The 12,738-nt window shown below is 43.0% G+C and overlaps 1 protein-coding gene across 5 annotated transcripts in view; it reads left to right on the top strand.

Annotated features, from left to right (window-relative positions):
- Window positions 1–12,738, top strand: part of nsd3 (nuclear receptor binding SET domain protein 3) — a 104,753-nt gene that overhangs the window by 72,790 nt on the left and 19,225 nt on the right. For all 5 annotated transcript variants that reach the window (XM_072554119.1, XM_072554120.1, XM_072554116.1 and 2 more), the window contains 5 exons: window positions 82–194; window positions 1,190–1,459; window positions 1,669–1,785; window positions 3,863–4,004; window positions 4,700–4,806. In XM_072554119.1, the coding sequence (XP_072410220.1) occupies window positions 82–194; window positions 1,190–1,459; window positions 1,669–1,785; window positions 3,863–4,004; window positions 4,700–4,806 (749 nt within the window). The remainder of the gene's footprint in view (window positions 1–81; window positions 195–1,189; window positions 1,460–1,668; window positions 1,786–3,862; window positions 4,005–4,699; window positions 4,807–12,738) is intronic.

Raw genomic sequence — 12,738 nt, 5'->3', positions numbered from 1 at the left:
GTGAAGTTGAACACTGGGTGTTGCGTGGCATGGGGAGATGAAACTTGTTCCAAACCAAACTTTTTTTTTTGTTACTCACAGCACTGGAAGAAGCTGCAAAACGATTCCAGGAGCTAAAGTTATTGAAAGAAAGTAAGGAAGCACTGGAAAATGAACGCAATGAAAGAAAGCCACCAGCGTACAGATTTATTAAGGTAAGGTAAAAGTCTCCATCATCAGTGGGCATGGGTTTCATGATTTTTCTCAAGGATTGGTGTTTGAAGTAATTTTTTAAAATGATTTTTCATTTTCTAGCCAATTAATTATGTGTAGCCCCATTCAGATGTACGCATGAGGTCGGAATTGCTTCCACCATCCTTTTGCAATTTTTCATCTTAAAATGAAGTTCATATTTACAACTCACAAGATCTGATAATGTCTCCTTTGACAAAACTGAGCTTGCGCTTTGAAAAATGAATAGGTATCCAACTTAAACATATCTCAACTGTATGCCACATTGTTTCTTGACATTTATTTTGCTTCTGTGATCATTACTCTAGCTTTCAGTTTTCAAATGAGCCATTAAACTGGAATTGAATGCTGGTGAATCTGGGGAACTTCACTTGATAACACTTAGAATTCCTGCAGAGAAGTGCCATGCCACCATAAATGGCGTGTTCACCTGCTAACATTGCAGGTGACATACATGTCTTTGGATCCTGACCTGTTTTGTCACCAGTGTTTGGGAGCAGAGTAAGCAATTGCAATTGTGTCACAGAGTCACTTGTCAGCTTTGACAGCGATCAGGAGCAGGACACCGGTGAATTATTGTTCGCTCGTAGTTTGGACCAATATTTGATGACCAATCCAAAAATCCATGGTTGTGCAACAGATCTTTCAATTTGCAAGGGTTTGGTCCACTTGAACTGTTTTTAAGATAATTTTTGATGTTTTTCTTGAATGTATTGATTTTTTTCATCACGTATTGCTACTTATCACACTGAATTAAGTCTTGACCTTGACTGATTCAGAAAAGTGAAAAAATAAATCAAACATTTTTAATTTAAACAGCTAAAATATTAAATATCAGTTGTTGGTCAGCTGCTGCTGAGAGGTGAACTTAGCTCTTCAGTTATGAATGACAAGAAAAGTGTAAAATGCTGAAGTGTGGACACCAGTGAATTCCAGTGTTGTCTCTTTTCTATACTAGACAAACAAACCAGTTGGCAAAGTGCAGATTCATGTTGCTGATGTGTCAGAAATCCCACGATGCAACTGTAAGCCCACAGATGAAAACCCTTGTGGACTGGACTCGGAATGCCTGAACCGGATTCTGATGTACGAGTGCCATCCTCTTGTCTGTCCAGCTGGAGAAAGCTGCCAGAACCAGTGCTTCAGCAAACGACTCTACCCTGAGACAGAACTTGTGAGGACAGAAGCACGGGGCTGGGGCCTCTGCACAAAAGTAGATATTAAAAAGGTGACTTCTCTTTGTACTTTCCTTCTTTTAGATTCATCAAGGATGACCGTGACATGAGAGTGGAACAGCCACAGAAATGGCTTGGGAAAGTTCAGCATTCTGCATTTGTTTCAGATTTCTAGCAACCCCAGTATTTTACTTGGCTTTAGAGAGCAATGACGTTTTAAAGCAACTTTTACAAGTCCTCCTTTTGTCATCCTTGCATGCAGGGGCAATTTGTAACCGAATATGTTGGTGAGTTAATTGATGAAGAGGAATGCAGAAACCGCATAAAACATGCTCACGAAAGCAACGTTACCAATTTCTATTTGTTGACCTTAACCAAGGTAAGGAGTGAGTTTCTCGAGTGAAATTATTTCTTCAATAGCTTGGATGAAAGTTTGATTGACGAAGCACTGGTCCTTAGGGTGCGCACACTACAGTACTGAGTGCTTAATGTGACAATTTGCGTTCATTCTGAGGTCCAGTGCCACTGGTTTGAGTATTCAGTAAAGAGCATGGTGTTTCTGAGGTGGGAATGCTTCCTCAAGAAGTTAATGTGATAATTTGTTGTGCAAAGAAAACAAAGGGTTGCATTTACATTGTGCTGACAGCGAGCTTGAAACATTCTGGGGTGTGTTGTAGCAAATACAGAATCTTTGACATGTGGCCATGGAAAGAAACTGGGACAGGTTTGAGTAATGTTGCACATGACAAAGTCTGTCAAATAATAAGGCTTGATATTTTTAAGTGACACTGGGTGATCGATAAGCTTAGTAAATCCTCAGCCTTGTTTGTTTCTTTTGAATGGTGCTATGATCTTTCATGTCCACCTGAGAGATCAGCTGAGGCCAAGGTTTTCAGTGTTCTGATGGTTACAGGATGGTGTCCTGTCCTGAGTCATCAAACTGGATTCTGTGCACCACTCTTGTGGTCAACTGGAATGCTGTTGGTCAAGAATTGTGAACGTATTAGCGAGGTTCCTTCTGACTCTGTGAATATTGATAGGCATAAGAGTTTATGATGAGTGGCCACCCAAGTCCATAATGGCAAAGTGTCTGAAAGTCAGTGAAGCTGCTTTTGCACCAAGACAAAAATACTCTGTCGTTAAATTTAGGCAGAAAATGTGTTTTAGCTCCTCTGGGCTTGTGATGTTGCAGCATCTGCTGCGAAGAGCTGGAGAATACAAGTAGCTAAGTCTTGATACAACTGGAGAGGGCATTGCTCAGATCGCATTTACAATTGTGTACAATCTCCTTCTCCTGATTACAGGTGACAGTTAATCACATTGGAACCAGTTCAGAAAGGGTTCAACCAAAGTTAAGTTTTGATTGGTGGAGTTTGTGTTTTTTTTGTTCAATTTTGACACAGAGAACATTTGAGTTTGGGAATTTGAGTACATTGTGAACGGAGCTAAACAGAGACAAAAACAGCAATTGCTCACAAAACTCAGCAGCTCTGGCAGCATCTGCCAGAAAGAAATTAGAGTCAATTTTTCAGGTCAAGTGACTCTTCCTCCGAACTGTTGAACAGCAATTTCTGTTTTTGCTTCGGATGTACAGCATCTGAAGTGTTTTCATTTTTTTGGTTTGAACAGGTTTTGGATCGATGTGAATTGAGGGTTTTGGGGTCTGCCATTACGAAGTGAGGGGCATAATGAAATGAGCCATATTCTTATTGAATGGTGGATCACGTTGAAATAACTGAATGGCACACTCCTTTTCCTGAGGACCTTGTGGTCCGTTTCTCTTGGGTTCCTTGTCCAGAGTTCTGTCTCCATATCTGAATATGTGCTGTTGTTGAGAAGTTGGATGTCTTGATACTAGTAGAAAGCTGGCTCATCAAGATGAAATATTTTGAGTTATAATTGGTTCTTTAGTAGACATAGCTGCTTGAGTATTTTAGTACATATTACTGCCTTACTTGACCACCATTGTTTTTGTCATGTCCAGATATTTTGAGCAATGGCATGGAATTTCTTGGAGTCATGACTATTTATATCAGTCTTATATAGCACCTTGTCCTTTGGGTGTCCATCTTAATGCCATCACTCGCAAACAACATGAAGCCCTGAATTAAATAGAAGGGTTTAATACAAACTCTGCCAAGTCCAGTGTCCAAAATGAAGAACTGCCTTGAACAAAAACAGGAATTGCACGAGAGTCTGAACAGATCTGGCTCAGTCTGTGCAGTGTCCAGTGACTCATCATCAGAACAGCCTGGAGTTACTTTGACATAGGTTTTCATGTGTAAACCTATAAATGCCTTACATTTGCATTATAAATGCATCATTTGCAAATGAACTGGATATTTGGACCAAAATGAGGGTTTCTTTGTCAGCTCTGACAAGACTGTGGGAAACAAGGTGATTGTTACCAGTTAAGAGTGAAGCTGAAAGCATTTGTTTGATTTACATTTTCCCAGGATCGTATCATTGATGCTGGACCCAAAGGCAATTACTCCCGCTTCATGAACCACAGTTGCAATCCAAACTGCGAGACACAGAAATGGACAGTGAATGGTGACACACGTGTCGGACTTTTTGCACTTTGTGACATTCGAGCAGGTGAGAGTACGCGGGAGGGAAAGGGTCTTCATGAGAACTGGATGCAAGGCAAAATCTTTGCCTTATTGTGGGCGGGTATGAAGTTGACGGGAAACTCCACTTGTGAACATACAGACACATACTGAATAGCGTAAGTCACTGTGTCTTGAAATGGGGGAGCAAAGTGCAGTAAGATGTGTTTCAGACCATACTGGATGATGTTATTTCCTCTCTTGTTATTAGACTGCAAATAATGAAAGTGGCTTAAAATAGAAAGGAACCGTGGTATTTGCACAACTGTTTCCCAGCATACCAGAGCCCAGTCATCATCATTGTTTGCAATGAAGCATGTGGTTTTCAAGTTGAGTAAAGCTGTCTGCTGAAACACTAGCAGCTCAGTCAACATCAGTAATGTCATGTGTTCCTTGCACATGGTATCCTGTGATTTTAAAAACTGAGGCACTTAGCATTTAACAATAGATTTGCAGGAGGATGTTGCAAACTGGTTTCAGAATGTTCTTTAACACTCTGCTGTGAATTGTGACTGAAGTATCAAGGGCTGAGTGCGTGAAGGTAATAAAACGTGTTGTGTTCTACAGCATCATCAGCAAAACAAGAATAGCTTTTTGATTTGATCTCTTGAAACCTCTGAATGGGTTGCACCCTCAGAAGTGCTAACCACGTGTTGAAATAATGCCCATTTGTTTTATCTTCAGGTTCTGAACTAACCTTCAACTATAATTTGGATTGTTTGGGCAATGGAAAGACGGTATGTAAGTGTGGAGCTCCCAACTGCAGTGGGTACCTGGGTGTGCGTCCAAAGGTAAGTGTCATGATGTTTGCTGTAGGCATCTTTGTGTAATGCGAGAATTTTTTCAAGAGCTAAGCATTGGGATGAACTGGAGAGCTAATCAAGAAGAAGTCAGATATTGTTCCAGGAGTTAAAGAGATCAGACTATGGGGTGACAGTTGGAAAAGGGGACTGAGTAGATGATCAGCCATGGTTATATTGAATGGCCGACCAGGTTCAAAGGGCTGAATGGCTGACTCCTGTTCTCATTATTTATGTTCTTATGAAAAGGAGAGTCTGTGTGAAATAAATTTGGTTACAGCAAGTTACTTTGGAACTAAACCAGGCTATGAAGGAAAGTAGGAATTACCAATTCAAAGGTAGCTTGGAAATGTTTCACAGAAGCCCCTTACTTGTCAAAATTCAGTGGGGTTATTTAGGCACAGTTGGTGGAAAGAAAGTGTGCTATAAGTCACCAATTCTCATCAAGTTTCAAGTGGTTTTCGAACTGTCTAGTTCTTTGTTCCTTGCAGCTTAAACAATTGGGGAAAAGTGTCTCCTTCCCCAAGTGTAGATGACCTCTCTCTGTTCGACTCTCTGAACATAAGAAACATTCTCTCTGATGCGCTCCAAGACAGTGTGCCATTTCTGTGTTCACTGTTTCCACAACAACAACAACTTAGCTGTTTTCCTGCAAAGAACTGAAAAGTGGAAACAGAGCAAGGCAAGGTAAAGCCCACCTACTGCTCAGTTGTGCTCCACCCAAACACGTGATGTTTTCTTGGCACCTTGACCAAAAGCCTTTGTGCATATTAGTTGGCGGCATTTCACCTCAGCTCCATTGACAAGCGTTTTTGATGCATGAAGTTAGACATTGATTAGAATGTTCTTTCCTTCTGAGGATTCACAGCAAACCACCTCCAATTGTCCATTCACAAGGTACAGGGCGTATCCCTGGGTTTCTTTCTCTGTCTGCTCCCTCCAATCTCAGGATAACCCAACAACTATCATTAGAGCTTAAAAATGTGTTGCTGGAAAAGCACAGCAGGTCAGGCAGCATCATTAGACCCAGGTAACCAAAGAGTTGCAGTGCATTTTACCAACGATTGAGTTGTATCCGTTTTTGAGGCTGACATGTTGAACAAGAATCTGTACGCCTGCTCAAAATTTCCTTTGAATTTCAGTTGCATGATCTTAAATATCAGCTTCAACATTAGCATTTTGTTTCTGTTTATCCCATCTGGTGTTTTGCTTCCTGCATGTCAACTGTACTGTTTTCAAGCAAGTTGTACTGCATTGTTGTTGCACAGTTTGATTCCCTGTTTTTATTTGAATATATTGTTTACCCTTTCCCAATCAATCTCCTTTGTCCATCTCAGGAAGAACTTGGTACTTTATTGTGTTGACACTTCTATACCTCACAGTCCAGTCCATTCACCACGTACTGTCTCAGCTGAGACATGGAGTTGTGTTTTATTTGCCCATGAGATGTGGGCTTGCTGTTATTTCTTTCTTGTCCTTGTTGATTTTGAGTCGCTGTTGGTGAACCTCGTTCATGAACAGGACAACAGTGATGTGAGAAAGCGGGTTCCATGATTTTGACCCAGCAACCATGAAAGAGCAATGATGTAGTTTGAAGTTAGACTGGAGCGTTGCTTGGAGAGACACCTGTGGGTGGAGTTATTCATCCACAAATGAAGTTTTTATATTTCTGTTTAGTTGTACTTGAGGCTTTGGGCGGTGCCTTTGAATGGAGTTAATATTATAGCTGGTGAATGTGGTGCTAATTAAGCTGACTGCTTGCTCCTGGATAGTGTTGAGCTTCCTGAGTGGTATTGGAGCTGCACTCATCCAGGAAAGTGGGTGCATTCCATCACACTCCTGACTTGTGCCTTGTAGATGGTGGACAGGCACTGAGGATCTGGCGAGGAATGCAGTGACATCTAATTCATAGCCTCTGAATTGCTACTGCAGCTACAGTATTTATACGGTCCAGCATGGTTTCTGGTCAAGATGTTTCTATGAGGGATTCAGTGATCATCACACATTGAATGTTAAAGAGCAATCGTTAAATTCTCTGTTGTTGAAGATTGTCATTCCCTGGAACTTGACTGGCACAAATGTTAGTTGCTACTAAGCAGCCCAAGTCTGGAGGTTGTTCACATTTTGCAGAATTTGGACAGAGACAACTTTGGTGCATGGGGAGTCAGGAATGGGTGCTGAACATTATGCATCGGCAAACATCCCCAGGTATGAACTTAAGATGGAAAGGAGGTGATTGAGGACGCAGCTTAAGATGGCTGGGCACAAGACACGACCCTGAGCATCCCAGAGATATCCTGGGAACGAGATGAATGACACAGAACAATCACAGCCATCTTTTCTTGTTCCCGGGATGATTTCAGCTGAAATGGTTTTGGAAGGGTTCCCTGATGCCGTTCTCATTGGAGTGCTCCCTTGATATCAAGGGCAGCCTCTCTCTCACCTCACCGAGAGAGTTAAACTCCATTGTCCGTATTTGCATCAAGACAAATGAGCTTGAGAGAGTGCCCCTGGCAGAGGTTAATGCAAAGCAAGTGCCATTTGATAGCACTGACCCCTTCCATCACTTGGATTGCAAGTGCACTGATGGAGTCTTAATTGTCTGGTTTGAGTTTCACCAGTTTTCTTTTTGAGGACATAGCTGGCCAAAATTCCATAGTGTTGTAGCTGTACTGAGACAGCTTGAATTGGGAAATGGCAGGTTATGAAGCAGCGGTCTTCAGTAGAATTACTGGAACATTTTCAAGACCTGGAACCTGTGCAGTCTCCAGTACCTGCAGCTATTTCTAGACATTATGTGGTGTGAATCAAATTGGTTGAAGACTGGTATCTGTGATTGTCGGGATTGAGGTTAAGATGGGGTCATCCTCTTGTCACTTTGAGCTGAAAGTGGATTTAAAGATTTAGCCTTGTCTTTTCTCCATCATGGAAGATGGAGGTTTTTGTGGAACTCCCACCTCCTGTTGGTTGTAGAGTTGCCTGCCAACAACACGGAATGTGGCAGGACTGAAGAGCATAGATCTGATCATAGTGCCTTCAGAAGCTTCTTGATATCCGGGGGAGTGAATCAAATGGATTGAAGACTGGCACCTGAGATACTGGAGACCTCAGGAAGAGGCTAAGATGGATCATCTCTCCCCACTTCCGTCTCTACATGGATGCTGATATCTCAGCCTTGCATGCTGGGTGTCAACATCATTGACAAACATGATGGTTGTGAAGCAGCCACCTCCTCCTTTTGTTTAATTGAGCACCATTTCCATATGGATGTGGCAGGAGAGCAGAGCAGCCATCTGACTTGTTGATGTATAGGGTTGTTTGGCCCTGTCCATAACAAGCTGCTTCCACAGTTTGGCTTGCAAAAAATTTGTGTTGAAGCTTCACACCTAGTATACCTGGTGTTACTCCTGACATACCCTCCTGCATTTTTCATTGGACCTGGTCAATCGCATGGTTTGATGGTCATGGTAGATTTGGGGACATGATATGTCATAATGTGACAGAGGTCGAACACTGTTGATATCAGCCCACAGCATTCATGGATATCCCTTTTCAGTTGCATGGTGGGTATTGTCACAACACAGTGGAGGGCATCCCCAGGTTGAATGAGGGACTTGATAAAGTCATAGAGATGTACAGCATGGAAACAGACCCTTTGGTCCAACCCGTCCATGCTGACCAGATCTCCCAATGCAATCTAGTCCCACCTGCCAGCACCCGGCCCATATCCCTCCAAACCCTTCCTATTCTTATACCCATCCAAATGCCTCTTAAATGTTGCAATTGTACCAGCCTCCATCACGTCCTCTGGCAGCTCATTCCATACACCCCTCTGCATGAAAAAGTTGCTCCTTAAGTCTCTTTGATATCTTTCCCCTCTCACCCTAAACCTATGCGCTCCAGTTCTGGACTCCCCGACCCCAGGGAAAAGACTTTGTCTATTTACCCTATCCATGCCCCTCATAATTTTGTAAACCTCTATAAGGTCACCCATCAGCCTCCGATGCTTCAGGGAAAACAGCCCCAGCCTGTTCAGCCTCTCTGCATAGCTCAAATCCTCCAATCCTGGCAACATCCTTGTAAATCTTTTTCTGAACCCTCTTCGCTGTCCACTACACCTCCAATTTTGGTGTCATCTGCAAACTGACTAATTGTACCTCTTATGCTCGCATCCAAATCATTTATGTAAATGACAAAAGGTAGAGGACCCAGCACTGATCCTTGTGGCACTCTCAACCCTTTCAAGTTTCACAACATCTTTCCAATAGGAAGGAGACCAGAATGGCACGCAATATTCCAACAGTGGCCTAACCAATGTCCTGTACAGCCGCAACATGACCTCCCAACTCCTGTACTCAATACTCTGACCAATAAAGGAAAGCATACTAAACACCTTCTTCACGATTGAAAAATGTGGTGCTGGAAAAACGCAGCAGGCCAGGCAGCATCCGAGGAGCAGGAGAACTGATGTTACGGGCATAAGCCCTTCTTCAGGAAGGCCTTATGCCCGAAATGTCGATTCTCCTGCTCCTCGGATGCTGCCTGGCCTGCTGCGTTTTTCCAGCTCCACATTTTTCAACTCTGGTACTCCAGCATCTGCAGTCCTCACTTCCTCCTAGCCGCCTTCACTATCCTATCTACCTGCGACTCCACTTTCAAGGAGCTATCAACCTGCACTCCAAGGTCTGCCCAACATGTACACAAAGGTTCAGCAACACTCCCTAGGACCTTACCATTAAGTGTATAAGTCCTGCTAAGGTTTGTTTTCCCAAAATGCAGCACCTCGCATTTATCTGAATTAAACTCCATCTACCACTTCTCAGTCCATTGACCCATCTGGTCCAGATCCTGTTGTAATCTGAGGTAACCCTCTTCGCTGTCCACTACACCTTCAGTTTTGGTGTTATCTGCAAACTGACGAATTGTACCTCTTATGCTCGCATCCAAATCATTTATGTAAATGACAAAAAGTAGAGGACCCAGCACCGATCCTTGTGGCACTCCACTGGTCACAGGCCTTGAGTCTGAAAAACAACCCTCCACCACACCCTCTGTCTCCTACCTTTGAGCCAGTTCTCCCTTTATTCCATGAGATCTAACCTTGCTAATCGGTCTCCCATGGGGAACCTTGTCGAACGCCTTACTGAAATCCATCTAGATCACATCTACTGCTCTGTTCTCATTAATCTTCTTTGTTACTTCTTCAAAAAACTCAATCAAGTTTGTGAGACGTGATTTCCCACGCACAAAGCCATGTTGACTATCCCTAATCAGTCCTTGCCTTTCCAAATACATGTACATCCTGTCCCTCCGGATTCCCTCCAACAACTTGCTTAGCACTGATGTCAGGCTCACCGGTCTATAGTTCCCTGGCTTGTCTTTACCGCCCTTAAACAGTGGCATCACGTTTGCCAACCTCCAGTCTTCCAGCACCTCACCTGTGACTATCGATGATACAAATATCTCAGCAAGAGGCCCAGCAATCACTTCTCTAGCTTCCCACAGAGTTCTCGGGTACACCTGATCAGGTCCTGGGGATTTATCCACCTTTAACCGTTTCAAGACATCCAGCACTTCCTCCTCTGTAATTTGGACATTTTGCAAGATGTCACCATCTATTTCCCTACAGTCTATATCTTCCATATTCTTTTCCACAGTAAATACTGATACAAAATATTCATTTAGTATCTCCCCCATTTTCTGTGGCTCCACACAAAGGCCGCCTTGCTGATGTTTGAGGGGCCCTATTCTCTCCCTAGTTACCCTTTTGTCCTTAATATATTTGTAAAAACCTTTTGGATTCTCCTTAATTCTATTTGCCAAAGCTATCTGATGTTTCCGTTTTGCCCTCCTGATTTCCCTCTTAGGTATACTCCTACTTTCTTTATACTCTTCTAGGGATTGACTCGATCTATCCTGTCTATACCTGACATATGCTTCATTCTTCTTAACCAAACCCTCAATTTCTTTCGTCATCCAGCATTCCCTGTACCTACCAGTCTTCCCTTTCACCCTAACAGGAATATACTTTCTTTGGATTCTTGTTATCTCATTTCTGAAGGCTTCCCATTTTCCAGCTGTCCCTTTACCTGCGAACATCTGCCCCCAATCAGCTTAGAAAGTTCTTGCCTAATACCGTCAAAATTGGCCTTTCTCCAATTTAGAACTTCAACTTTTCGATCTGGTCTATCTTTTTCCATCACTATTTCAAAACGAATGGTCGCTGGCCCCAAAGTGCTCCCCCACTGACACCTCAGTCACCTGCCCTGCCTTATTTCCCAAGAGTAGGTTTTGCACCTTCTCTAGTAGGTACATCCACATCCTGAATCAGAAAATTGTCTTGTACGCACTTAAGAAATTCCTCTCCATCTAAACCCTTCACACTATAGCAGTCCCAGTCTATGTTTGGAAAGTTAAAATCCCCTACCATAACCGCCCTATTATTCTTACAGATAGCTGAGATCTCCTTACAAGTTTGTTTCTCAATTTCCTGCTGATTATTGGGGGGTCTACAATACAATCCCAATAAGGGGATCATCCCTTTCTTATTCCTCAGTTCCACTCAAATAACTTCCCTGGATGTATTTCCAGGAATATCTTCCCTCAGCACAGCTGTCTTGCTATCCCTTATCGAAAATGCCACTCCTCCTCCTCCTCCTCCTCCTCCTCCTCTTGCCTCCCTTTCTAAACTTCCTGTAGCATTTCTATCCTGGAACATTAAGCTGACAGTCCTGCCCATCCCTGAGCCATGTTTCTGTAATTGCTGTGATATCCCAGTCCCATGTTCCCAACCATGCCCTGAGTTCATCTGCCTCCCCTGTTAGGCCCCTTACATTGAAATAAATGCAGTTTAATTTATTAGTCTCACCTTGTCCCTGCCTGCCCTGACTGTTTGACTCACTTCTGTTCTCAAATGTACCAGTCTCAGAATGATCTCTTTCCTCCCTATCTCCCTGGGTCCCACGCCCCCACCTTACTAGTTTAAATCTTCCTAAGCAGTTCAAGCAAATTTCCCTGCCAGTATATTAGTTCCCTTCCAATTTAGGTGCAATCCAACCTCCTTGTACAGGTCACTTTGACCCCAAAAGAGATTCCAATGATCCTAAAATGTGGATCCTTCTCCCATACACCAACTCCTCAGCCATGCATTCATCTGCTCTATCCTCCTATTCCTGCCCTCACTAGCTCGTAGCACTGGGAGTAATCCAGATATTACTACCCTTGAGGATCTCCTTTTTAAATTTCTGCCTAACTCTCTGTAATCTCCCTTCAGAATCTCAACCTTTTTCCCTTCCTATATCATTGGTTCCAATGTGGACAATGACGTCTTGCTGGCCTCTCTCCCCCGTGAGAACATTCTGCACCCTCTCTGAGACATCCTTTATCCTGGCACTAGGGAAACAACACACCATTCTGCTTTTTCTCTGCTGGCCACAGAAACGTCTGTCTGTACCTCTGACTCCGGAATCCCCTAACACAATTGATCTTTTGGAAGCCGACTTACCCCTTGTTGCATTCGAGCCAGTCTCAATACCAGAAGCTTGGTTGTTCGTGCTACGTTCCCCTGAGAATCCATTACCCCCTACATTTTCCAAAACAGCATAGCTGTTTGAAATGGGTATATCCTCAAAAGACTCCACTAGCTGCCTACCTGTCTTACCCTTCCTGGAGTTCACCCATCTATGTGACTGTATCAGAGACTTTTCCCACCTTCCTATAATTGCCATCCATCACATACTGTTGCTGTTTCAAATTCCTCATCGCTTCTATCTGTCTCTCCAACTTGATCTGATAAGATTCACATCCAACAGCATTTATGGCAGATATAATCCGCAGTAACTCTTAAACTCTCTTTAAACTCCCACATCTGACAACAAGTACATATCACTGCAAAGGCCATTTTTGCTCCTTCAAAATCTACAG

This window comes from Chiloscyllium punctatum, chromosome 35 (genome assembly GCF_047496795.1).
Source record: "Chiloscyllium punctatum isolate Juve2018m chromosome 35, sChiPun1.3, whole genome shotgun sequence".
Classification (NCBI taxonomy): Eukaryota; Metazoa; Chordata; class Chondrichthyes; order Orectolobiformes; family Hemiscylliidae; genus Chiloscyllium; species Chiloscyllium punctatum.
The sequence above is the reverse complement of the archived record's forward strand: the minus strand, read 5'-3'. Positions and strand labels throughout refer to the sequence as shown.